This window comes from Lissotriton helveticus, chromosome 1_1 (assembly GCF_964261635.1).
Source record: "Lissotriton helveticus chromosome 1_1, aLisHel1.1, whole genome shotgun sequence".
Lineage (NCBI taxonomy): Eukaryota > Metazoa > Chordata > Amphibia > Caudata > Salamandridae > Lissotriton > Lissotriton helveticus.
The window spans coordinates 2,094,038,910-2,094,066,262 of NC_136057.1; the positions used below are offsets into that span (position 1 = coordinate 2,094,038,910).

The following is a 27,353-nucleotide window of genomic DNA, read 5'->3' on the forward strand; positions in this document are numbered from 1 at the left end:
TGAAGCAGTCCTCTGCATTTTCCCAAACTTCGTGCACTCTGTGTTCGGCGGCCTGCCTCTCATTTTGGGACTCGTAGCAGGAATACTATTCTTGTTCCTTCTGCTTCGATATGGCAAGTCCGGTCAGCAACAACACCCAGATTACCATCGAGAACATTCTCCTGGCAATGAAGTGTTGTGAGCACATGATACCGATCCTGGGCCTGGCTCATCTAAAAGACCTGAATACTATCTGGTTCCTATCATTCCGACCAATCTGGCAAGATTGCATCTTACCTGTTCTACAATGCCTGCTATGTGGAGAAGAATGCGTGTTGGACGCCTGTCTAACACTTCCATCAACACTGCCAACGGATGTTGATACCTTGCTTGGTTCAGTAACGGCTCATGCATCGTGTTGTTCCCAGCGGCTACCGATCCTAATGACGGCATTCATTGAGATCTCACAGACGCAATCTGCTGACAGTGAGATATGTGGATCGACAGGCACACAGGTACCACCTTCATCTCCATCTCTGACAAACATGGCTGATGCGTCTAACGCTGACGGTGATGCTTCACATTTTTGTGCTATTGGTTTACTTAATGAAGTGGTCCAACTTTCACCTACTGTGGTAAACGATTTCTTTGCCAGCTTAGAAGATTTAATGTTTTCTCCTAACAACGAGAATGAAGTTAGCACACAGCGTTCTATGGGACTCTGTATTCGACCCTCACTTTTCAAAACAAAACTTCCAACTATAAGAACTTTATTTTTTCCATGATTTGACTTTTTCCAAAATTGAACTTTTTTTGGGCACAAAGTAATCTGCTTAAAGTAGAACTTTCTTAGAGAACACAAATTCTTTGAAACACTTCCAAGTGACAATATTTGACCTTGTCCACACCTAAACAGTATATTCTGTCATGGAATGGTCTCGACTTTTCTTCTGTATTTAAGAACCATTTCATAAATGTTATATCATGACTCATTCTGATAAAGCATTTTCCAATGTTACACTACATGCTTTGAATGAAAATATTGCTTAAAAAAAAATGCATACAGCACAAATGCTCATCTTTCATGTACAACCATTTCGAATGCATTTTTATGTATTTTGGGAGGGATTAATCACACATCATGCTTTAGATATGTTTTAAATGCTTAGAATTCAGTAATATCGAACATAATAAAGAGGAGTGGGTGTTGTATGGCGTTTTAGGATCCGAGCGATATTTACTGATTCATTCCCTTATATAGGCATGGAAATCATACCCATTTTTAGAGATAACCCATCCAGTCCAAATACAGGCATGGCTACTCCCACTTGTTCCAAAAAGCCACAATGATTTCTTGGAAAACTCGGCTTTAGCAGTCAGGGACATCCCCTTGCTTGAATATTGATTTGTCCTAGAAATCATGGAGTTTTCAAAGAACTACCATTCCCTTGGGGTTCTTTGATGACGTTATTATGTCCAATTTTACGTCAAACTAGGCACCTTCAAGGTATAAATATGCCTACACTTGCCCTAGCAAACACACGGTGGTTCGGAGCAGCTCGACTATCTACTTGCCCAACGCAGCTCGCTACAGCAAGTGCCGAAGGAAGCCAACCCTCCAGCTGACGCACTGACAGAGAAGCTGACCTTTCTCTTGCTGAGAATCCTGCTCCAGTGTTTCCAAGCTCCCCTCGCGGGGTGTTGGGAAATCGAGTCCCGAGACAGAGATACTAGACCTCTTTCATTCTAAAACCAAGGTACAGAGCTGATTAGACCCTAAGAGGAATCTTGGATAGATTCTTGGCAAAGAAAAACTAAACCTATGCTACACCTCACTTACTTCTTCCCCCGTACTAGACTTAGGTTGGGTACATTGGGGTAGGCGTATTTTAGAAGCACCAGTTGAGTACTTTTTAGCCTTTGTTATTTATGTATGTATTTATCTATGATCTAGGAACCATATAATGCTTTTACAGTATTATTTTATAATACTCTTCTTGCTGTACGCATTATACTTTGCAACCAGTATTACGATTGTAGCAGTTCACTTTACTTACTTGATAAAGAAGACTGTTCAATTAACCCTTTTATTGAAAACGCTCATCTCTCTATTTCTCTGCACCTCTGATGAAACGAAGCATGCACGATTGACTGAGTAAAATATCTATCTATTGTTTCCACGACTCTGAAGATCCATTTTATTCTTGGGGAAACAAAGTTGTCATGTTTATGCGGTTGTCAGAAACTAATCCCTTCTTGTTTATCCGAGAAAGTTTCTAGTGACCTCTGAGCTAGCTGGCACTCACAATTAAGTCTAATATATTCGATAGAGACCTAGTAGACATAAGTCCTACGTCAAATCTATAGGGTATGTTATTCCAATGCGCAGAGCCTATTGGGAATATTGGAACTACACTACAGAAGGATGAAGGCCGCAGTGTGTCCCTGGTTGAGTAGCATGCGAATGTCATCCGTGGCGGCAAGGAGGGCGGTCTCGGTGCTGTAGTTGCTGCGGAATCCGTACTGGGTGGTGTCTTGGATGGAATTATCTTTGATGAAGGTGGACAGCTGGGCGTTTGCGAGATTTTCTGTGACTTTGGCCGTGAAGGGGAGGAGAGAGATGGGTCAGTAGTTTTTCAGGTCTGTTGGGTCGGATATTGGTTTCTTGAGGAGGGGTTTAACCTCCACCCGTTTCAAGTCATCTGGGAAGATGCTGGACATGAAGGAGGCGTTGATGGTCTGTCCTAGTTAGGGTGCGATGGCACCGGTGGCCCTGTGGAATATGTGTGGTGGACAGGGGTCCATTCGGGCTCCTGAGTGGGTTTTCTTCATGGTCACAGTGATGTGTTCGCCGGTGGCAGGATTCCAGGTCATCATGGTTGGCTTATTGGTAGCGATGGGGGGGGTGGGGGGGGCGGAGGGGGGTGTCTGGTGTCTGTTCTCTGAAGTTGTCATAGAGGACCTTAATCTTCAGATGGAAGTAGGAGCTGAGTTTGTTGAAGAGTCCCTGGGACGGTGTGACATTGGTGGCTTCGCGGGGGTTTTGCAAACTGCTGAATGACGTTGAACAGTTCCTTGCCGTTGGTCGCGTTGGTCTGAACTTTGTCTCTTATGAAGGTCCGTTTGGTGCTTCCTATGCTCTGGTGGTATTCCTTCAGGGCGCTCCTGAGGTTGTTCCGTGCTTCCATGGTTTTCTGGTTTCGCCAGGTTTTCTCCATGCATATGGAGGAGCGTCTGGATTTTTGTAGCTCCGTGGTGAAACAGGCAGCCTTCAGGGGGCGTTGTTTGGCGGGGAGGCGGATAGGTGAGAGCTTGTCGGTGCACCGGGTGACCCAGCGGTGAAATTCCATGGCTACGGACTTGGTGTTAGTCGTGGCGCTGGGGCGGTCTTGATGGAGGGTGGTGTTCAGGTGTTCCTCTGTGACCTTGCTCTAGTTCCATCGTGGTGGGCGCGGGCGTGGGAAGAGCTTGGGTGAGGTGGTGGTGTTGAAGGTGAAAAGGACGCAGTGGTGGCCCATCCCGAGGGGATGGGTGGTGTAGCTGAAACAGACATTTGGCCCTCTCGTGAAGACTGGGTGGAGGGTGTGCCCAGCTATGTGAGTGGGCGTGTTGACCAAATGCTTGAGTCCGAGGTTGGCGATGTTGTTGAGGAGAGAGGTGGAGTCACGGTTGTTGCAGTTATCGAGGTGGAAGTTCAAGTCCCTGAGTAGGATGTAGTCCGTGGAGGCGATGGCATGGGGTGCGACAAGCTCAACGATGGTAGTTGCGGACTGGATTCGAGGTCTTGGTGGTCTGTAGATGAGGGTGCTGAGTAGAATGGTCCTGGGGTTGGTCTAGATATGGAAGTGGAGGTGTTCTATGTTTGGAGTGGGGGTCACTTGTGGTGTGGAGAGTCGGTAGGGGGTCTTGTGAGCAGTGGCGAGTCCTCCTCCTGAGCGGTGGTGGCGGTCCTTTTTCTGGGACTTGTAGCCATCTGGGATGGCAATGGCGATATCGGAGCCAGAGGTGGCTTTAGTCCAGGTTTCCGTGAAGAAAGCAACGTCGGGCGAGAGGGTGTTAATCAGGTCCCAGATCTCTACTGCTTTCGGTGCAGGGAGCGCACATTGAAGAGGATGCATGTCAGGGTTTTGTTGGTGCGTGCCTCAGGCGGGCCTTTGGCAGATGAGGGTGTTTGTCGATGGTGAAGGATCGACTGCAGGATCTGCACAACAACTGTCTGTGGGTGGTGTTTGGCAAGGATCTTTCGCAGTCAGCGTGTTTTCCGGGATTGAGTGCATGGAGGGTGGAGGAGTCGTAGCGGTGCAGCCTGGGGGAACCATGGTTCCTGGTGCTGGCTGCGGACAGGTGCAGAGAGGCTTGCCTTAGGTGAAAATTTAGCCTGAATATCTTTCATAGAAAAAGGTTATGAAGGCTTAAGCATAAACTTCCCTATACATTGCAAAATGAGCTCAGCACTAAGGGAAGGGAAGAGTCTGAGGCCTAGGGACAAAATGGAGGTTTAATATTTACTACAGCTAATGTAGCGAGCTCTATATAGAGGTAATACACTAGAAATATTAATCTTGCTTTTACATATCTACTTTGAGTCAGTAGACATATGTGCCCAGCAAATTGGTGAGTAACCGTGGTTGTTGGAGATTTGCCTTTTCTGCATGATCACCCCAGACCTTTGCCTTCTATAGCTGAAATTACTTTTGATGGGATCAGGAATGTGTGCTTTTTACCCCTAGTAACAAGTGCTAAAGTGCGTGGGCTCTCCCTAGTGAACATTGTAAAATTGGCGTACACCCCATTGGCATATTCAATTTAGCTATAACTCCCTAATATATGGTACCTTATGAACTTAAGGCCTGCAAATTAAATGCTACAAGTGGGCTACAGCACTCATAGTTTCCTCACCGCATTCAGCATTACTAGCAGGCTTTATAAAATGAAAACCCCAACCATGGCATGAAAATATATCTATTTACCTACCTACCTTCACATGTGAACACTAGGATATTTTAGTGATCTCTGGGATTAGCAACAGACCCTATACCTGGTGAATGTAGTTATGTGGTCTGCATTATAGGTGTAAACTCAGTTTACGCAAGGCTGCTGCTTCCCTTCCAAGGTTGGTCTTTCTGCCAGAATTTTCCTCTCTGCCCTCCAAGGCGGTGAGATACAGTTTATATGACGAGAACTACTGTGTTGGAAAACTGCAGTTGTGCTACTATGTTATGTCTAAAAATTTTAGGAGATGTTGCCGACCGGGCACAAGAAAATAGTACACCATGTTGTTTGACCTTGTATAAATTAATCAAACTGGATCCCAAGATGCACCACTCAATAACAAATAATATGTACAGTATATTTATAAAATAACATAATATCAGAAAAACAAATGTATTATATGTGTCTGTGCAAAGTAGTGACAGTCTAAATCGCCTAATACACTAAACTAAGGGAAATCCAAAGAGGGCCCAAAAGGGAAACCATTACACCTCCTTCTTGGCCGGGAACGTAACTTAGTGACTAACAAAATAATGCAAAACCCAAGCTAAAAAAATTCAATGCATTGCTAATGAGCATTGTATTGAAATTTACAATCATAATGAAAAAAGTAGCATGAAAATTTTGAAAATGTGACTAAAGTAGGTTGAGGCGGAGGCACCCAAGATTTCTCCACAAGATTAATGTTTAGTGAATCTAAAATGGACTCCGTCTCCATGATCGCCCTATTTAAAAGCACCAAAGAACAGACATGTTCCTCATTATCAGCCGATTCTGAGGAAGTAGCCTGGTGTCCTGCATCCGTGTTATTAGAGCCTGTGGTTTGTAATCCTGGTGCTGAAGCACCCATCTCCCCCCAGAGTGAGTGGCTTATACCATGCATCTTGAAGTAGCCGAAAGTTCATGAGACTACTCCGAAATTGGGTTATCTGACTCATTTATCGGTTCATGGCCATAGGAACAGGCAATTGAAGGGCCAAGCAGACATCCAGTGCCCATTCAAAGAGGCACCATGGGCAATGAAATACGGTTGCCCTCAGGTAAACCAGGAGGGTTGGAATGACAATGACCAGTCAGTGTTCAGTCCCTGGAGCAAATGGACTTAAAAGAATATTATTATGCGCTCACGGAACAGTTGGACTGGTGGTAGTTCCGTTACCAATGGGCTTCGAATTGCGGAGTAACAAAATTAGAACAGAAATGCCACAAATGAGTAATAATGCCAAGGGTATGCCCCTGAATACGCTGGAAAACAAGGAATGGAAAAAGGCCAGTATTACTCCAAAGATTTTCTGAAGGTTCTGACTAAGCCAGACCTGACTACATAAAAAAGTGAGCTATACCGCGTAAGCATTAAGAAATCGGTGAACAAGTTTGCCAAATGTAATGGAAGATTTGTGTTTAACAAGGAATGTATTTCACTGGCCCTCCATGTAACCTGCAGGTCAAAGGTTTCTTGGGCACAAGGTAATGCCACACCTATTGAAATAATAAGGCTTTGAGTCGGCTTAGCTTGTTAAAGTCTGCCTTCAAAGTTGAAATTGAAGGCCACAACAAATTATCAGAAATCATATGAGTAGGTGGGAAAAGCACTTTATTGCAGGTCACGATCTGTAAGACCAATAAAATATATGAAATCCCAGCCTTCATTCGGCAACTGTCCTGGTCGCTTAACCTTAAATAGCTTCCATTTGAAAGGACAGAAATGAGGGAAAAAATTGAAGGGGCTGGCATTCTTTTACAAACAAGCGACTGACCAACAGAAGAGTTGCATTACTTTCCAGTAAGAAATACCTTTTTGATGCCACTCACAATGATAAAGGAATGGTAAAGACCATAACTCATGAATAAAGCTCCCTCCTAGGGCTTCATATCTCCTTACTGGTAAATGTTTAATGCAACCTGTGAACTGAAATGTTGAAATTGGTAAAGATATTACACCATGTATTGACCACACTGCAGAGGGTGCCTCTGTTATTGTGAATGGGAGCTCTTCTAACCTCTTGAGATGTAACATTGTGTAAGTGGCGTCTTTCTTGGCCATGAGTAATTGTTTACTTGTCATGTTTAAAGGGTATGAATAGGGGTGTAGAATTAAGGTAACACCTTGGCACGCGGCCACTTTTGAGTCCCTGAACTGTCCAGCTAAACTTCATGATAGATCTAAGCTGACTTTGCTCATGGTATAAAGAAGACATGTCACTTTGCATAATATCAATAACAGATGGCACAATGTTATCCAAGTTGTCAATGCAAGAAGACATGGTATTAACACTATTATCAACAACAGCAAATTTTGTATCCAAATTATCTTAATCAATTTATCTTAAAAGTGCAGCAGCTTCCTTTTGTTTCAAAATCTCATTATATGTGGTATGAATAATTATTTTTGAATGCGGAGACTTAGTACCCAATAGGAAATCAGATAGATTCATGTCTTCAGAAAGGAGGGAAAGATGTTGTTTCATTGCAGACATTGTGGAATGTTCCAACCATTCTTGGCACAATTTCCCACGCAAATGGGTGATGACTCTCCTTGTGTGTTGCAAATAGGAGTAACAAAGGTCAGATCTGCTTGCCTTAAATCCCAGTGTGGAATTTAATTTCGGATTTTAGTCACAATTTGAGGTTTGCAAGGGCTTCTGGGTAGGAAAACCCAGTGAGACTCTAAGTATCTAGTTATCAAAAATGCACAGGTTGGCTAGGTCCCCCTAGGTGTCAGCTGACCTAAGGCCCAAAATCCACAGCTAGCTACAGTGCAAAAAAAGGGTCCGTTCTTAGTTGATAAATGTGATGTGTCCATGTTATGTTTTGGTGCCTTTCCTGTCGCTGGCATTAGCTCTACCCAAACAAGTGAGATACCATTTTTATTGGCAGACACGTGGGAATACAGAATAGAAGAACATTTGTTATTACCAATTGTATTTTTCTGCATTTGTGCCATCCAAATGTAAACTAGAGTGTAAAAAATGAAATTTTGAAAAATGACCTCCAAATCTTACGCTATTATGGGTACCCACAAATTCAGAGATGTATAAAAAATCACTTGCTCCTAAACTCTGAAATTGGTGTCCATTTCAGAATTAAATAGGTTTCCTTGATACCCATTTTTCAGCCTTTATAGTTTTCCATAAGCATTTCTCTATACCCACAACACAATGAAAAAACGTTTTAAGGGGCAGTTCAGTTGTTGGCTCTGGGCAGTCACAGTCTGTGTCGGTAGCAGTGGTGGGGCTAGTTTGGGGGTATTCCAACAGACAATGCCCTCTGCATCGTCCCTCAAAATCCTCCCCCACCCAGCCCCACTGGTGTTACCTGCACGGACAGCGGCTGGCTCTGGGTACCTCAGGTTCATGGAAAACCTGCAAACCCTATAGATTGCACAAACAAAAGAGTCTAGTGGACATAATGGTGTATAACCTTTGTAAATCAGCCATCGTGACAAGAAGTTACAAATAAAAACGTCACAAGTTGATGTTTTTTTTAAACTAATTTTCAATATTTTTTATTTATATAATACTAGTTTACCCGTCGCGCGTTGCTCCGATCTCCGAAGAAAGGAAATTCAAGGAAACTCGTCATGATGTCCTTTTATTGAAACTTATTCATTTTAATATGGAAAACATTTCATAGGGTCGATTTAATTCAATTTATTTATTCGAGTGCTTGTGGATACACGATTTTTTTGTTTTTCCGTCTGGTGCGTACATCAGTATTTGAAAGATTATGAGGGCCCTGGGGGGCCGATATTTTAAAAAATGTAAGCTAGAAACTGTCAGAATCCTCCGTTGCTAATCCCCAGGATTGTATTGATGCTGTAAAGGGGCCCTCCTCTAGATCATCCCAAGTCTGGCTATGAATGAACCTCAGACTGTTAAGGAGATCAAGCGGGGGAAAAAGTCCGGAGGGGAACGGCTGGGCTGCAGGAATGGGGAACCTGAAAGATACAAAGCACGAAATAAGTGGCACTGTTCCCTTATTATGGACATACCATTCTGCTCTATTAAGCTAAGAATTCTCACCTGACAAGGCTAAACCGGAATGCTGATTATAGCGGGAAATAGAATGGGCCTCTTCTCATTCACAGGATTCTTTCTGTAAGATATGAATAATCTCAATATACCTTGCCTCTCCGTAATTAAACAATAGGTATTAGGCAAAAGAGAAATCACCTACCCTATTCTGAATGAGGAAATCCTGACTGCCCTCTCCACTGAGTCTCTCTATTCCCCCTTCTCCGGTATGGAATATGAATTCAACCGCTCTGTTTCTTTTCCTCCAGATAGCAACTTTCATTCCCTCCAAGAATGTTCCAAATACATTACTTCATGTATTAGCCGTGAATGCTTGCATCACACTTTAGTTCTTTAGCAATGATATATGCAACCACCCCTGTTTTCTTGGAAATTGTTAATGCAATTCAGTGTGAACAAGAATACCAATAGCAGCTCAGCCCAAATGAAAATAGGTTCGGTCCCTGCGGCAGACAGCCTGTCTACTACAGTTCAAAGAAAATCAGGAAATGGATCTAATCTCCACAACAGTACACCCCGTCTCCTGGATAGCACGCAAACAGAAGACTAGTGTTAGCAAAGGTTAGCGGAAGTTAATTGGGGCGTGGGCACAACACCACACCAGCCACTGTAATTAGAACGAACCCCCCAGAGCACCAAAACCTGAAACGAGGAGTCCCACGATGCGGGCGCTTCCTAAGCCCCAGCCAAGTAATCCACAGAAGACCACGCTGCGCAGTCACAGGCACAAACGATGCGGGCGCTTCCAAAGCCCCAGACAAGTAATCCACAGAAGACCACGCTGCGCAGTCACAGGCACAAACGATGCGGGCGCTTCCTAAGCCCCAGCAAAGTAATCCAAACCTTGGGAGAACCAAAGCAATACTCCTTCCAGAACAAGACAGAAGACTCCGACTCCAAACGCCAAGCCACCATTCAAGAATAATCGGCAGCGCGTCTTCCTGCTGGAGCACAGTTATGCATTTCCCCGTCGCATAGCGTCATGTCGACGCGACGCGCAAAGGATCATGGGATTTGTAGTTCGAGTCCCGAAACTCGCTAAGTCGCAGGCAGTGATTTACCAGCGGCCGGGAACTCTGACAGAACACTCCCCTTCCGAGATTCACTGACTGCCACCAGGCTTGCCAGGATGACGAAGGTGGAACTGCCACACAAGTCTGAGAGCATGCACAGCCGTCACAGGCTCCCAAGAGTCCTCCTCCGGCCCATACCCCTTCCAGGAAACCAAATACTGTAGTCTACCTCACACTCTCCTTGCATCCAAAATCCTCCTTACTTCATATTCCACATCCTGATGCACTCTCACTGGCAACGGGGGCCTACTGCCCGGACAACGTGCTGGCTTCAGAAGAGACACGTGAAACACAGGATGTATTCTGAAATGAGCTGGTAGATGCAATTTCACAGTTACAGGGTTTATATGTCTGATCACTTTGTACGGGCCTATAAACCTAGGGTTGAATACACTGTACTTGCGAAATCGAATGTTACGAGTCGACAACCACACCCACTCTCCCTTGTTGTACGCTGGGCAGGACCTGCGGTGCTTATCAGCTTGCATCTTATACCTTCGTTTAGCTTTAACCAGGTTATTTCGTGCTTGTACCATAGTGCTACGAAGATGAACCAAGCGGGCTTGCAATTTAGGGATCTTGACCTCCACTGAGGGTACACTCAAGGGGGCAAACCTAGGGTGAAAACCGTAAGTACAGTAAAAAGGAGAGTACTGTGTAGATGAATGTATCGCATCATTGTATGCCACCTCTGCTGCCGGTCTGACCGTCCGTTTGAGGATGAAAGCTTGTGGAGAGGGAGGAAGAAATACACAGTTTCTCACACCAAGCCTTCCAAAACCTTGCAGTAAACTGAGCCTCCCTGTCAGACACTATGAAACGGGGAAGCCCATGTAACTGTATTACATGGAGGAGCAGGAGATGAGCTAATTGACTAGCAGTGGGTACTCTTTTACACGCAATGAAGTGGCCCAATTTGGTTAAATAGTCCACCACCACTATGATAGCTGCCATCCCCTGATCTGGAGGCAAACCCACAACAAAGTCTACAGAGAATCTCTCCCAAGGAGTCATAGGAGTAGGCATGCATTGAAGAAGCCCCTGTTTGGGCCGATGATCGCTCTTGGCTTGAGAACATGTAGAACACTTTTGAACCCATGCAAACACATCAGGGCGAATGGTAGGCCACCAAAATCTCCGGAGCAGTTTTTCCAAAGTCTTTGTTCCTCCTATATGTCCAGCACAGGGAAGATCATGACACCATTCGAACGCCTGTTTCCGTAAACCCAGTGTGGGTAGTAGCACTTGTGGGCCTTTCATAGGCAACCCTTGTCTGACTCTCCACTCCGGATGCATTCGTAACCACGTCTTCCATTCGAATGTTCGTATGCCTCTCCTGATTTTTTGGAGAAAATCATCAAGGCGTATCACACCCAACACCTTCTTTGGTTCTATGATGCTCCTCTCTGGTGTAGGTAGAACTGGGGGATTGTTGTCTTGGCGAGTTAAGGCGTCCGCCTTCCTGTTTTCACTTCCTGGGCGGAACGTAACTATGAAGTGAAATTCTGCAAAAAACAACATCCATCTGAGTTGTCTGGGTGTGAGATGTTTAGCTGCTCGCATGAACTGTAAATTGCGATGGTCTGTAAACACCGTGATTTGATGAGACGCTCCCATTAACCAATGCCTCCATTCTTTAAACGCGTCTTTTATTGCTAAAAGTTCTTTCTCTGCAATCGTGTAATTTTGCTCTGCTGGATTGAGCTTGCGAGACATGAATGCAATGGGATGGAGGTGACCGGTACTCTCATTTCTTTGGGATAGGACAGCCCCTATCGCCATTTCTGAGGCGTCTGCTTCCACTACAAAAGGGAGGTCAGGGTTGGCATGTGTCAGGACTGGAGCGGTCGTAAAGGCTTTCTTCAATAGTTCAAAGGCTGTTTGTTCTGCTGTGCCCCACAAGAACGGGATGTTTTTCCGAGTTAACCTTGTTAGTGGAGTCACCATCTCTGAGAAATGTGCGATGAATCTCCGGTAGAAATTCGCAAATCCTAGGAGGCTTTGTATGTCCTTGATGTTGTTGGGTCGAGGCCACTCCACAATCGCTTGTACTTTTCTTTCAGCCATCACCTGACCTGATGGCGTGAGCATGACCCCTAGAAACTCTACTGTGGTAACATGAAATTCGCATTTTGTCAATTTACAGTACAGATGATTCCGCTGTAATGCTCGAAGGACTTGGCCTACATGATCCTTGTGTTCCGTATCGTTGTTTGAGTATATTAAAATGTCATCTATGTATACCACAACAAAGATATCCAGAAACTCACGTAGGACTTCATTTAGAAAAAATCGGAAGGAAGCGGGGGCATTACAAAGCCCAAAGGGCATCACGAGATACTCGAAGAGCCCGTACCGCGTCTTAAAGGCGGTCTTCCACTCATCGCCTCACCGCATACGCACTAGGTGGTAAGCCCCTCTGAGATCCAATTTCGTGTAGATGCTGGCTGCTCGTACTTGTTCCAAAAGAACCGGAATCAATGGAAGCGGGTATTGATTCTTGATCGTTATAGCATTTAACGCTCTGAAGTCTATGCAACAGCGTAATTCTCCATTCGCTTTGGGTATGAAGAAAAGTGGAGAGGCCGCGGGGGACCTAGAAGGACGGATAAATCCCAGTTTTAGCAGCTTATCCAGATATTCTCGGAGATGCATTGTTTCCGGTTGAGAGAGCGCGTAAATTCTACCACATGGAATCTCAGATCCGGGTCTCAACTCTATTCGACAATCATATTCTGGATGTGGTGGTAACACCTCGGCCTTGCTCTCACTGAACACGTCCTCGTATTCCCGATAACAACTTGGTAGCGACACCTCTTTCTCTGCTGCTGTTGTAACATAATGCGTGGTTGCCAACACCTTGGCAGGATGATGGAAGTCGATGTTGCAAAACTCCTGACAACATGCGGAGTGCAAATCCAAGGACTGTTCGTTCCAACGAATCGTAGGTTCATGTTTCTGTAACCATGGGAGACCCAATATTACTCCATACTGAGGGGCATGGATGAGATTAAAGGACAGGAGATCTTTATGATAACCCCCATACCACAGCTCATACTCAGGGGTATGTTGATTAATCGGGCCTGATTCCAATTCACGTCCGTCCACTGCAAACACCACTTCCGGAATTGGTTTTCTTATCGGCGTCACCCCCAGTCTGCGAGCCTCCTCCTTATCCATGAAACATCCTGTAGCACCCGAATCCACCATTGCTCGGATGTTTTTTGGGATTCGATCAATCCAGACCTCCATTTCTAGAAAGAACAGACGAGTACCAGCTTTACCTTCGTTCGTTACTGAAGGGATAAGTTGCCTGCTTGAGTCACTCCCTTCCAATGGACTCAAGCACTGAAGTTTTCCGACCCCTTTTCCGCTGAGGAAACAGCCATTTGTCCTGCACGAAACCGACCTCCCTTAGGCTTGATAGGGCATTCCCGCAAGAAGTGTCCTTTTTTACCGCAATAAAGACACAACCCAAACTTGCGGCGATGGTCTCTTTCACTGAGCGTCAAAGACGCTCTTACGGCTCCTATTTCCATGGGTTCCGTCTTCCCATCAGTCTTTTCTCCTCCGCTCTGTTTGTCACCCAAAGGGATAGGCCTGTCTCTTCTTCCGTGATCCCCTTTTCTTTCCCTTAACCGATGGTCCAATCTCAATGCCAGCTCTATGAGAGCTGCACACGTAGTGGGTTGAGGGTCTACCTGTGCTATGACGTCTTTTAGATTCTCTGTGAGCCCCTGATAGAATATGACAGTTTGTTTGGTTTCAGGCCAGTCTGTCTCTGCTACTAGTCTTCTAAAATGATTCAAGTAGGTGACAAGATCGGCTGATCCCTGTTTAAGTACTAACAGTTCTTTATCAGCCGAAAAGGTCTCCGCTCTCCTATCGAATGTCTTTTCGAATTCAGCTCGAAACAAATCCCAATCATACAGAAGGGGGTAATTGCTCTTCACTATAGGGACCGCCCATTGTGCTGCCTCTCCCCCCAAATATGAGATCAAAAAGGAAACCCTCGCTTGATTTGTTAGAAAGGACTTTGGTTTGCAAGTGAAGTGCAACATTACTTGGGTCATGAACACCTGCACTTTTTTCCGATCACCATGAAATCGTTCCGGGGGTGCCACTGGAACTGGTGAGGGCATTTCTACCACCACTGAGGCAGGTTGAGGGGCTCCCGCATCAAATGGGTTACGCTGTAACGCGTCCACCCGAGCTTGTAATGCTGCGGTTTCCTGACGTGATGCGACTAACTCTGCTCTTAACAGACCTAAGGCCTCCAATACGTCATCCAAGGAGGCCATCCTTCTATAAATACAACCGGGAGGATAAGAATACGTGGGCCGATTATTCTGTCAGAATCCTCCGTTGCTAATCCCCAGGATTGTATTGATGCTGTAAAGGGGCCCTCCTCTAGATCATCCCAAGTCTGGCTATGAATGAACCTCAGACTGTTAAGGAGATCAAGCGGGGGAAAAAGTCCGGAGGGGAACGGCTGGGCTGCAGGAATGGGGAACCTGAAAGATACAAAGCACGAAATAAGTGGCACTGTTCCCTTATTATGGACATACCATTCTGCTCTATTAAGCTAAGAATTCTCACCTGACAAGGCTAAACCGGAATGCTGATTATAGCGGGAAATAGAATGGGCCTCTTCTCATTCACAGGATTCTTTCTGTAAGATATGAATAATCTCAATATACCTTGCCTCTCCGTAATTAAACAATAGGTATTAGGCAAAAGAGAAATCACCTACCCTATTCTGAATGAGGAAATCCTGACTGCCCTCTCCACTGAGTCTCTCTATTCCCCCTTCTCCGGTATGGAATATGAATTCAACCACTCTGTTTCTTTTCCCCCAGATAGCAACTTTCATTCCCTCCAAGAATGTTCCAAATACATTACTTCATGTATTAGCCGTGAATGCTTGCATCACACTTTAGTTCTTTAGCAATGATATATGCAACCACCCCTGTTTTCTTGGAAATGGTTAATGCAATTCAGTGTGAACAAGAATACCAATAGCAGCTCAGCCCAAATGAAAATAGGATCGGTCCCTGCGGCAGACAGCCTGTCTATTACAGTTCAAAGAAAATCAGGAAATGGATCTAATCTCCACAACAGTACACCCCGTCTCCTGGATAGCACGCAAACAGAAGACTAGTGTTAGCAAAGGTTAGCGGAAGTTAATTGGGGCGTGGGCACAACACCACACCAGCCACTGTAATTAGAACGAAGCCGCCAGAGCACCAAAACCTGAAACGAGGAGTCCCACGATGCGGGCGCTTCCTAAGCCCCAGCCAAGTAATCCACAGAAGACCACGCTGCGCAGTCACAGGCACAAACGATGCGGGCGCTTCCTAAGCCCCAGCAAAGTAATCCAAACCTTGGGAGAACCAAAGCAATACTCCTTCCAGAACAAGACAGAAGACTCCGACTCCAAACGCCAAGCCACCATTCAAGAATAATCGGCAGCGCGTCTTCCTGCTGGAGCACAGTTATGCATTTCCCCGTCGCATAGCGTCATGTCGACGCGACGCGCAAAGGATCATGGGATTTGTAGTTCGAGTCCCGAAACTCGCTAAGTCGCAGGCAGTGATTTACCAGCGGCCGGGAACTCTGACAGAACACTCCCCTTCCGAGATTCACTGACTGCCACCAGGCTTGCCAGGATGCCGAAGGTGGAACTGCCACACAAGTCTGGGAGCATGCGCAGCCGTCACAGGCTCCCAAGAGTCCTCCTCCGGCCCATACCCCTTCCAGGAAACCAAATACTGTAGTCTACCTCGCACTCTCCTTGCATCCAAAATCCTCCTTACTTCATATTCCACATCCTGATGCACTCTCACTGGCAACGGGGGCCTACTGCCCGGACAACGTGCTGGCTTCAGAAGAGACACGTGAAACACAGGATGTATTCTGAAATGAGCTGGTAGATGCAATTTCACAGTTACAGGGTTTATATGTCTGATCACTTTGTACGGACCTATAAACCTAGGGTTGAATACACTGTACTTGCGAAATCGAATGTTCCGAGTCGACAACCACACCCACTCTCCCTTGTTGTACGCTGGGCAGGACCTGCGGTGCTTATCAGCTTGCATCTTATACCTTCGTTTAGCTTTAACCAGGTTATTTCGTGCTTGTACCATAGTGCTACGAAGATGAACCAAGCGGGCTTGCAATTTAGGGATCTTGACCTCCACTGAGGGTACACTCAAGGGGGCAAACCTAGGGTGAAAACCGTAAGTACAGTAAAAAGGAGAGTACTGTGTAGATGAATGTATCGCATCATTGTATGCCACCTCTGCTGCCGGTCTGACCGTCCGTTTGAGGATGAAAGCTTGTGGAGAGGGAGGAAGAAATACACAGTTTCTCACACCAAGCCTTCCAAAACCTTGCAGTAAACTGAGCCTCCCTGTCAGACACTATGAAACGGGGAAGCCCATGTAACTGTATTACATGGAGGAGCAGGAGATAAGCTAATTGACTAGCAGTGGGTACTCTTTTACACGCAATGAAGTGGCCCAATTTGGTTAAATAGTCCACCACCACTATGATAGCTGTCATCCCCTGATCTGGAGGCAAACCCACAACAAAGTCTACAGAGAATCTCTCCCAAGGAGTCATAGGAGTAGGCATGCATTGAAGAAGCCCCTGTTTGGGCCGATGATCGCTCTTGGCTTGAGAACATGTAGAACACTTTTGAACCCATGCAAACACATCAGGGCGAATGGTAGGCCACCAAAATCTCCGGAGCAGCTTTTCCAAAGTCTTTGTTCCTCCTATATGTCCAGCACAGGGAAGATCATGACACCATTTGAACGCCTGTTTCCGTAAACCCAGTGTGGGTAGTAGCACTTGTGGGCCTTTCATAGGCAACCCTTGTCTGACTCTCCACTCCGGATGCATTCGTAACCACGTCTTCCATTCGAATGTTCGTATGCCTCTCCTGATTTTTTGGAGAAAATCATCAAGGCGTATCACACCCAACACCTTCTTTGGTTCTATGATGCTCCTCTCTGGTGTAGGTAGAACTGGGGGATTGTTGTCTTGGCGAGTTAAGGCGTCCGCCTTCCTGTTTTCACTTCCTGGGCGGAACGTAACTATGAAGTGAAATTCTGCAAAAAACAACATCCATCTCAGTTGTCTGGGTGTGAGATGTTTAGCTGCTCGCATGAACTGTAAATTGCGATGGTCTGTAAACACCGTGATTTGATGAGACGCTCCCATTAACCAATGCCTCCATTCTGTAAACGCGTCTTTTATTGCTAAAAGTTCTTTCTCTGCAATCGTGTAATTTTGCTCTGCTGGATTGAGCTTGCGAGACATGAATGCAATGGGATGGAGGTGACCGGTACTCTCATTTCTTTGGGATAGGACAGCCCCTATCGCCATTTCTGAGGCGTCTGCTTCCACTACAAAAGGGAGGTCAGGGTTGGCATGTGTCAGGACTGGAGCGGTCGTAAAGGCTTTCTTCAATCGTTCAAAGGCTGTTTGTTCTGCTGTGCCCCACAAGAACGGGATGTTTTTCCGAGTTAACCTTGTTAGTGGAGTCACCATCTCTGAGAAATGTGCGATGAATCTCCGGTAGAAATTCGCAAATCCTAGGAGGCTTTGTATGTCCTTGATGTTGTTGGGTCGAGGCCACTCCACAATCGCTTGTACTTTTCTTTCAGCCATCACCTGACCTGATGGCGTGAGCATGACCCCTAGAAACTCTACTGTGGTAACATGAAATTCGCATTTTGTCAATTTACAGTACAGATGATTCCGCTGTAATGCTCGAAGGACTTGGCCTACATGATCCTTGTGTTCCGTATCGTTGTTTGAGTATATTAAAATGTCATCTATGTATACCACAACAAAGATATCCAGAAACTCACGTAGGACTTCATTTAGAAAAAATCGGAAGGAAGCGGGGGCATTACAAAGCCCAAAGGGCATCACGAGATACTCGAAGAGCCCGTACCGCGTCTTAAAGGCTGTCTTCCACTCATCGCCTCGCCGCATACGCACTAGGTGGTAAGCCCCTCTGAGATCCAATTTCGTGTAGATGCTGGCTGCTCGTACTTGTTCCAAAAGAACCGGAATCAATGGAAGCGGGTATTGATTCTTGATCGTTATAGCATTTAACGCTCTGAAGTCTATGCAACAGCGTAATTCTCCATTCGCTTTGGGTATGAAGAAAAGTGGAGAGGCCGCGGGGGACCTAGAAGGACGGATAAATCCCAGTTTTAGCAGCTTATCCAGATATTCTCGGAGATGCATTGTTTCCGGTTGAGAGAGCGCGTAAATTCTACCACATGGAATCTCAGATCCGGGTCTCAACTCTATTCGACAATCATATTCTGGATGTGGTGGTAACACCTCGGCCTTGCTCTCACTGAACACGTCCTCGTATTCCCGATAACAACTTGGTAGCGACACCTCTTTCTCTGCTGCTGTTGTAACATAATGCGTGGTTGCCAACACCTTGGCAGGATGATGGAAGTCGATGTTGCAAAACTCCTGACAATATGCGGAGTGCAAATCCAAGGACTGTTCGTTCCAACGAATCGTAGGTTCATGTTTCTGTAACCATGGGAGACCCAATATTACTCCATACTGAGGGGCATGGATGAGATTAAAGGACAGGAGATCTTTATGATAACCCCCATACCACAGCTCATACTCAGGGGTATGTTGATTAATCGGGCCTGATTCCAATTCACGTCCGTCCACTGCAAACACCACTTCCGGAATTGGTTTTCTTATAGGCGTCACCCCCAGTCTGCGAGCCTCCTCCTTATCCATGAAACATCCCGTAGCACCCAAATCCACCATTGCTCGGATGTTTTTTGGGATTCGATCAATCCAGACCTCCATTTCTAGAAAGAACAGACGAGTACCAGCTTTACCTTCGTTCGTTACTGAAGGGATAAGTTGCCTGCTTGAGTCACTCCCTTCCAATGGACTCAAGCACTGAAGTTTTCCGACCCCTTTTCCGCTGAGGAAACAGCCATTTGTCCTGCACGAAACCGACCTCCCTTAGGCTTGATAGGGCATTCCCGCAAGAAGTTTCCTTTTTTACCGCAATAAAGACACAACCCAAACTTGCGGCGATGGTCTCTTTCACTGAGCGTCAAAGACGCTCTTACGGCTCCTATTTCCATGGGTTCCGTCTTCCCATCAGTCTTTTCTCCTCCGCTCTGTTTGTCACCCAAAGGGATAGGCCTGTCTCTTCTTCCGTGATCCCCTTTTCTTTCCCTTAACCGATGGTCCAATCTCAATGCCAGCTCTATGAGAGCTGCACACGTAGTGGGTTTAGGGTCTACCTGTGCTATGACGTCTTTTAGATTCTCTGTGAGCCCCTGATAGAATATGACAGTTTGTTTGGTTTCAGGCCAGTCTGTCTCTGCCACTAGTCTTCTAAAATGATTCAAGTAGGTGACAAGATCGGCTGATCCCTGTTTAAGTACTAACAGTTCTTTATCAGCCGAAAAGGTCTCCGCTCTCCTATCGAATGTCTTTTCGAATTCAGCTCGAAACAAATCCCAATCATACAGAAGGGGGTAATTGCTCTTCACTATAGGGACCGCCCATTGTGCTGCCTCTCCCCCCAAATATGAGATCAAAAAGGAAACCCTCGCTTGATTTGTTAGAAAGGACTTTGGTTTGCAAGTGAAGTGCAACATTACTTGGGTCATGAACACCTGCACTTTTTTCCGATCACCATGAAATCGTTCCGGGGGTGCCACTGGAACTGGTGAGGGCATTTCTACCACCACTGAGGCAGGTTGAGGGGCTCCCGCATCAAATGGGTTACGCTGTAACGCGTCCACCCGAGCTTGTAATGCTGCGGTTTCCTGACGTGATGCGACTAACTCTGCTCTTAACAGACCTAAGGCCTCCAATACGTCATCCAAGGAGGCCATCCTTCTATCAATACAACCGGGAGGATAAGAATACGTGGGCCGATTATTCTGTCAGAATCCTCCGTTGCTAATCCCCAGGATTGTATTGATGCTGTAAAGGGGCCCTCCTCTAGATCATCCCAAGTCTGGCTATGAATGAACCTCAGACTGTTAAGGAGATCAAGCGGGGGAAAAAGTCCGGAGGGGAACGGCTGGGCTGCAGGAATGGGGAACCTGAAAGATACAAAGCACGAAATAAGTGGCACTGTTCCCTTATTATGGACATACCATTCTGCTCTATTAAGCTAAGAATTCTCACCTGACAAGGCTAAACCGGAATGCTGATTATAGCGGGAAATAGAATGGGCCTCTTCTCATTCACAGGATTCTTTCTGTAAGATATGAATAATCTCAATATAACTTGCCTCTCCGTAATTAAACAATAGGTATTAGGCAAAAGAGAAATCACCTACCCTATTCTGAATGAGGAAATCCTGACTGCCCTCTCCACTGAGTCTCTCTATTCCCCCTTCTCCGGTATGGAATATGAATTCAACCGCTCTGTTTCTTTTCCCCCAGATAGCAACTTTCATTCCCTCCAAGAATGTTCCAAATACATTACTTCATGTATTAGCCGTGAATGCTTGCATCACACTTTAGTTCTTTAGCAATTATATATGCAACCACCCCTGTTTTCTTGGAAATGGTTAATGCAATTCAGTGTGAACAAGAATACCAATAGCAGCTCAGCCCAAATGAAAATAGGATCGGTCCCTGCGGCAGACAGCCTGTCTACTACAGTTCAAAGAAAATCAGGAAATGGATCTAATCTCCACAACAGTACACCCCGTCTCCTGGATAGCACGCAAACAGAAGACTAGTGTTAGCAAAGGTTAGCGGAAGTTAATTGGGGCGTGGGCACAACACCACACCAGCCACTGTAATTAGAACGAACCCGCCAGAGCACCAAAACCTGAAACGAGGAGTCCCACGATGCGGGCGCTTCCTAAGCCCCAGCCAAGTAATCCACAGAAGACCACGCTGCGCAGTCACAGGCACAAACGATGCGGGTGCTTCCTAAGCCCCAGCCAAGTAATCCACAGAAGACCACGCTGCGCAGTCACAGGCACAAACGATGCGGGCGCTTCCTAAGCCCCAGCAAAGTAATCCAAACCTTGGGAGAACCAAAGCAATACTCCTTCCAGAACAAGACAGAAGACTCCGACTCCAAACGCCAAGCCACCATTCAAGAATAATCGGCAGCGCGTCTTCGTGCTGGAGCACAGTTATGCATTTCCCCGTCGCATAGCGTCATATCGACGCGACGCGCAAAGGATCATGGGATTTGTAGTTCGAGTCCCAAAACTCGCTAAGTCGCAGGCAGTGATTTACCAGCGGCCGGGAACTCTGACAGAAACGTTCTCGGGAGTGTACTCAACAACTTCCCAAAGTTTCATGGCGATTGGATGAATGGTGTTTTAATTCTATTTATTTATTCGAGTGCTTGTGGATACACGATTTGTTGATTTTCCGTCTGGTGCGTACATCAGTACTCGAAGGATTATGAGGGCCGCGGGGGCCGATGTTTAAAACATTTTTATGCCTGAAACCTAGGCGGGAGTGTACTCAACAACTTCCCAAAGTTTCATGGCGATCGGATGAATGGTGTAGTAATGCATAATGGACAGACAGACAGACATACTTTCGTTTTTATATATATTGATATATATATATATATATTTTTTTTTTTTTTTTTTTTTTTTTTTTAGATTGTCTTTAAATTTCAAGACAATCTAACCCCACAAGAACGAGTAGCACTGACAACCCTCATCAACCCTCATCAATGACAAACATGTGGAAATAAAAATGGCAGACAAGGGGGGGAACGTGGTGATTTGGGATAAGGACTTATACACGGAGGAAGCGATGAATCAACTATCGAACCCGGAGTATTATGAACAACTAATGAAGAACCCAACAGATCAATTAAAGAGAGAGTTAGATCAAAAACTCTTAACATGGGAAAACAGTAATCTAATCGACTATGAGGAAAGGAAATACCTAACAGTCGATTTTCCACGGATGGCAACCATGTACTTTCTGCCTAAAATCCACAAAAACCCCACGAAACCACCAGGAAGACCGATAGTGTCAGCAAACGGTTCATTGATGGAACCAATGGGGAATTTCATTGATTTCTTTCTAAGACCTTATGTGGAGAATTTAAAATCATATTTGAAAGACACTACAGACTTTTTGTGTACAATATCTGAGTTGGTTTGGCAGGATAACTATTTGCTAATATCCATGGATGTTATCGGACTGTACACAAATATTGACAATGATTTGGGATTGATGGCTTGCAAATACTTCCTGGAAAAACGAAACATACATTATAAGGAACATAATGACATGTTGTATGAAATGATCAGATTATTACTCTCAAACAACATCTTCTTCTTTGGAGAACAACTCTATCGTCAGCGCAATGGCGCGGCAATGGGATTCTCATTCAGCCCAAGCTATGCTTGCATAGCAATGGGTTGGTGGGAGGAAGAGATAGCCTGGAACCAACGAAATGTCAAACACACCCAACACATCGTACAATGGAAGAGATTTATTGACGATTTATTTATAGTGTGGGGGGGAAGTGAGAGTGAATTCGAAGAATACTTTGAACTTTTGAACAATAGTACAAGAGGTCTGAAATTCACCTACACAAAAAGCAGGCAATCGATATCCTTTTTGGATACAGAAGTATATATCCAAAACAACAAAGTGGAGACTACCTTACACAGGAAGAAAACGGCCACAAATTCGACATTGGAAGCCACAAGCTTTCATCAACCTACCCTAATATCAAGTATACCATACGGTGAATTCCTCCGTGTTAAACGAATTTGTAGCGAAAAAACAGAATGGGAGAAGCACAGTGCAACAACAATGGAGAGATTCCGTAAGAGAAAATATGGAAAAAACCTGACGAAAAAATGTTGGGAAAGAGCCAACGAGAAATCGAGGGCAGATTGTTTGAAACCACAAATCAATGAAAAAGAAATGGAAGAACCTATAAGACTAATACTGGATTATAGCAAAGAAGCAAAAGAAGTTGTCCAGATTCTCAGAAAAAACTGGAAATTGTTGAAACTGGATCCAACAATTGGTCAGAAAATGGGGGATCACCCAGTGGTCACATACCGCAGAACAAAAAATCTGAAGGACCAATTGATCCATAGTCATTTCATGAACCGTAAAAAAACATTTTGGCTCAAAACAGTTGGATTCAACAAATGCTACAATTGCAAAGTTTGCGAGATAGCCAAACCAACGAAACAAATCGAAATGACGAATGGAAAAACTTGGAAGATTAAAGAACTAATCACTTGCAAAACCCAGTATACAGTGTACCTAATTGAATGTCCGTGCAAGCTGCGCTATATAGGAAGCACAATTTGTGAGCTTAAGAAGCGTATCTTGGAACATACCAGGGCCACAACCAATAAAGATAGAGGTAATGCAGTGGCCAGACACATGGAGACAAATCATGATGGCAATTGGCGACTTTTGAAATTTCTGGGATTGGAAACATTGGCCCCAACGGAAAGGGGGGGACACCGAGAAAAATTGCTGCGCCAAAAGGAATCACGCCACATCTTGAACTTTCGAACAATGACCCCTTATGGTCTGAACCAGTCCGAAGAACTTTATGTACACATTTGATAACAATGAAAGCCTCCATTGATGTACTCCATAACTAACTTTTCCCTCCACAAAACCACGGCACAGTATACATGAAAGCCAAAATCTGGGCGAAATTTCAAATGTACTAAATTTTGAGTTAGTATTTAACACCCTGGTAAATGTCAGCCCACTAGAGGGCTCTAAGTAGGTCTAATGGAAAAAGACCGGTATAAAAATACCCTATTGTTTGTTTATTATTGAAAAATTATATGTTGAAAATTATTGAATTTAAAGTGCTGGAAACACTAACCATCCTTCCTTATGTAAGGTACAAGGAACCTTAATCAAATTATAAGGAACCCCCTTTTTTTAAGGTACCACATGACTGAGTCAGCCCACTGGAGGGCTTTTATTTTACTGAAAAGTCGATTCTAATCTCAATTGCCTAGAATAATGACTGTGGTTTTCCGGCACACAAGAAATCCTTAATGTAAATATCACGAAAGGAATATATGATTCAAAAACTGTCAATCAGCAGGGAAGGGGTGCACAACTTGTTTTTCTGTGAGAATAACATGAAATAACATCTTGTAATGTAAAAACTACGAGTCCCAGAAGGCCATAGTGTCAAAAAACATATGGTTGGAATCATGTGACCGATGGGGGGAGGGACTCCCGTTTTAAATTATTCTCAGCAAACAGTGTTTGTAACAACCGTGATCAAGTGAGTAGGGAGCTCACGAAACGCGTTGGTTTGTCGCTGTGAAACATGCTGTAGAGATTTGAACAATAAATCTACCAGTTTCTGATAAAACGTATTGACTGGAGTGGCGGCTTCTTTTGGTTTGGACCCGGGAGGCCCTGGGGGCAAACACAGTTTGAATATATATATATATATATATATATATAAAATATAGAATATGTATGTTATTTCAACAGTTATTTTCTTTGGGAAAACCTTGAGGGATCTACACCACTGACTCCTTGCTGAACTCAGATTTCAGAAATCTATAGCTTTCTGGGATCACCAATTGGTTTCATTCCCGTTTCCGCTACATTCTTGAAGTAGGTTGAAAGCACAAAAATTAGGAAAAATGCCAAACCCAGAAAAAAAAATATTGTTTTTTTGATTCAGCTCCGCATTTTCCTGAAAGCCAAGAAAATATGACTTTAGCGCAGCAAACCTTTTAGGTATGTCGGCAAACATCACTTACAACGAAACTTTTACAACGCACTACCATTACAACGCGGTCATTACAACGCAAACTATTACAACGCATTGCGCTGGGGGGCGCTCTAGAATATGGAATAGGTTAATTTACTATCCAATAACCTTCCCTAGTGTCCACGGGGACTGGAGTTAGAATAGTAAATTAAACTATTCACTATCCAGCACCCAAAAGCGCTATGCGTTGTAATGGTATGCGATGTAAAAACCACGTTGTAAAGGCAGGCGTTGTAAAAGCCTGCGTTGTAACGTCATACATCCAGGTATGTCATTTTAGGGAAAAGAACAGACACTTTTTTGCTGACTACTTTTTTCTACTTTTCCCCCAAAAAAACTAATTTAGCTATACTGTGGCTATTTTCTCAGTCCCCTTTCACAGGAATCCACATACTCTGAGTAGCTCCGGAATCCCCAGGACTTTGGAAAAAAGGACATACATTTGGTGTCGATACCTTATGTGGAAAAAAATGTATGCCCTAAACGCGAACTAACCCAAATAGCCAAAAAAGGGCTTAGCATTCTAATGGGAAAAAGCTTAGCAGCCAAGGGGTGAATAACTGGTGAATGGGTGTTAAGCACAATTCCTTTAATGACAGCAGGAGCAGATAGAGACATGGGCTTAGGTTTGACCAATGTGTTAAAACAGTCCACCAGAATTTAACATCATAGCCTAGTTTTTAAGTCTATTTTTGGAAAGTTCTAATCTTTGACACAAATTGTCTCCTCCCCTATATACTGTCCCCCAAATCGGACCCCTCCTCCCCCACAAAAGGAAAGAATCAAATTCCTCCCTATCCCTAAGCAGCTGGCAGAACAGTCATTATGCAGAACGCCATCCTTCCAAAGCAAGACGACTTTAACCATTCCAGACACACATTTACTAAATAATCAGCTGAGGATATGTATCTAGTAAACATGAATACACACAAAATAACACTTCTTCCTGTGAATCAACATTTTTCTGCCTATTACCACATACGCTATTTTGCTGTTAATACTGACTCCACAGCACAGATGATTTTTTGCAGTTTTATATAGCACGAGCTCGAACCGAAGGTATTGGAGCGCTTTACATGAGCACCAGTTATATTACACAAGGACACATTTGTTTTTGGCAATTACGGGGAGATGAAGTGATTTGCCCAGGATCACAGGATGCAGAGCCCTCGCCGATTCTCGAACCTGGTTCCCCAGCTCCAAAGTGCGGCTCTGGCCGTAAAGTCACTTCCTATCTTATGTTTAATCGCACACAAAATACATGTTATTTTTAAATACAAATACCAATCGTAGTCAATATAAGCAATTAACACGCTAAAACATTTAAAATAAGCAACTGGAATCAACTAGAGCTGCCCGCATAGTTTTTAATGCGTTTTCAAATTTCGCATGCAGCAATCGGGTCCAGTAGAAACCATTGTTACTGGTCAACTGGAATTGGCACTAGGGGTATTTCGTAGCAAAGTCAAAATACCTTGAACGGATAAAAAATGAAGCGGTGGTCTTACCCCAGCAGTTTGCGGCCTGGTCTGACTGGCGGTCATGTTCCTTCGTGCCCGACTGCACAGAGCTCCCTCACAGCGCTCCTGCCTCGCCCGCCATACTTTCCGAGTATGGCAAGAATTTCGCTGAAGTCTTGGAGACGTTATCTTCTGTTCCACCTCAGGCCTTCAGGAGAAAAGAAAGCCGCTGTGCGGCGCCGAGTGTTTGGGTAAGTAACAAGCTCCAGGATACATTTCCACCGGCTTTGCTTTCAACCTGAAATCCGCCGCACCTCGGTGGCTCGATTTGGCAATCGCTTTAATGTTGACCCTCCCTCCAGTCAACTCTCCGATTGCCACAGAAAGGAACTCGTCAGGGAGCTGCGCAAATATACATAGTCTTATTCAATCTATGTTGTTTTTACATGACGTCGTCAAAGGAAAATGTGTATGTGCAGGCCAGTTATTGAGTTCCACTCCACAGCATTTACATTATCGCCATACACATTGACTCAGTTTAAAAACGAAGAAAGAAAAAACACATTACTCGTACATGTCAAAGGGACATCTAAAACCAGTCCCAGACCAGACATCTAAAACCAGACCCAGCTGACAGTCTCAGAAATGATGTGGAAATATTTAGCAGTAGAAAAATAACGAGTTTATTATTTGTTTTATTTCTTTATTAGGTTTTTTGTATAGCTCAAACTTTAAGGTTCGTAGTGCACAAATCATTATCTTCAGATGGACCTGTATATCATCTACATGTTGTGATAGTTTTTATCATCTAGGTCAGAGGCAAATAGCTTAGTTAGCTCCGGTTATCAGTGCTCTGAAAATCCTTCACAAACTTAATGTACCCATTTGCTGACAGTTACACATATTAGTGTAGACGATTGTGCCTGTTGCATTTATTATGTATACTTTGTGCGCCTCCGGGGCACAATGGTATTACAGAAGGGAGCCGCCGATGCTTATACAGCCCGTTCTGTCAT

General features: G+C 44.6%; 1 protein-coding gene across 1 annotated transcript in view; it reads right to left on the bottom strand.

Moving 5' to 3' along the window:
* The window catches only part of SPATA1 (spermatogenesis associated 1), a 451,261-nt gene extending 424,624 nt beyond the window's left edge, over positions 1-26,637 (bottom strand). The window contains exon 1 of the mRNA XM_078645859.1: positions 26,386-26,637. Coding sequence (XP_078501985.1) covers positions 26,386-26,421 — 36 coding nt within the window. The 5' untranslated portion in view covers positions 26,422-26,637. The remainder of the gene's footprint in view (positions 1-26,385) is intronic.
* Positions 26,638-27,353: the final 716 nt, after the last annotated feature.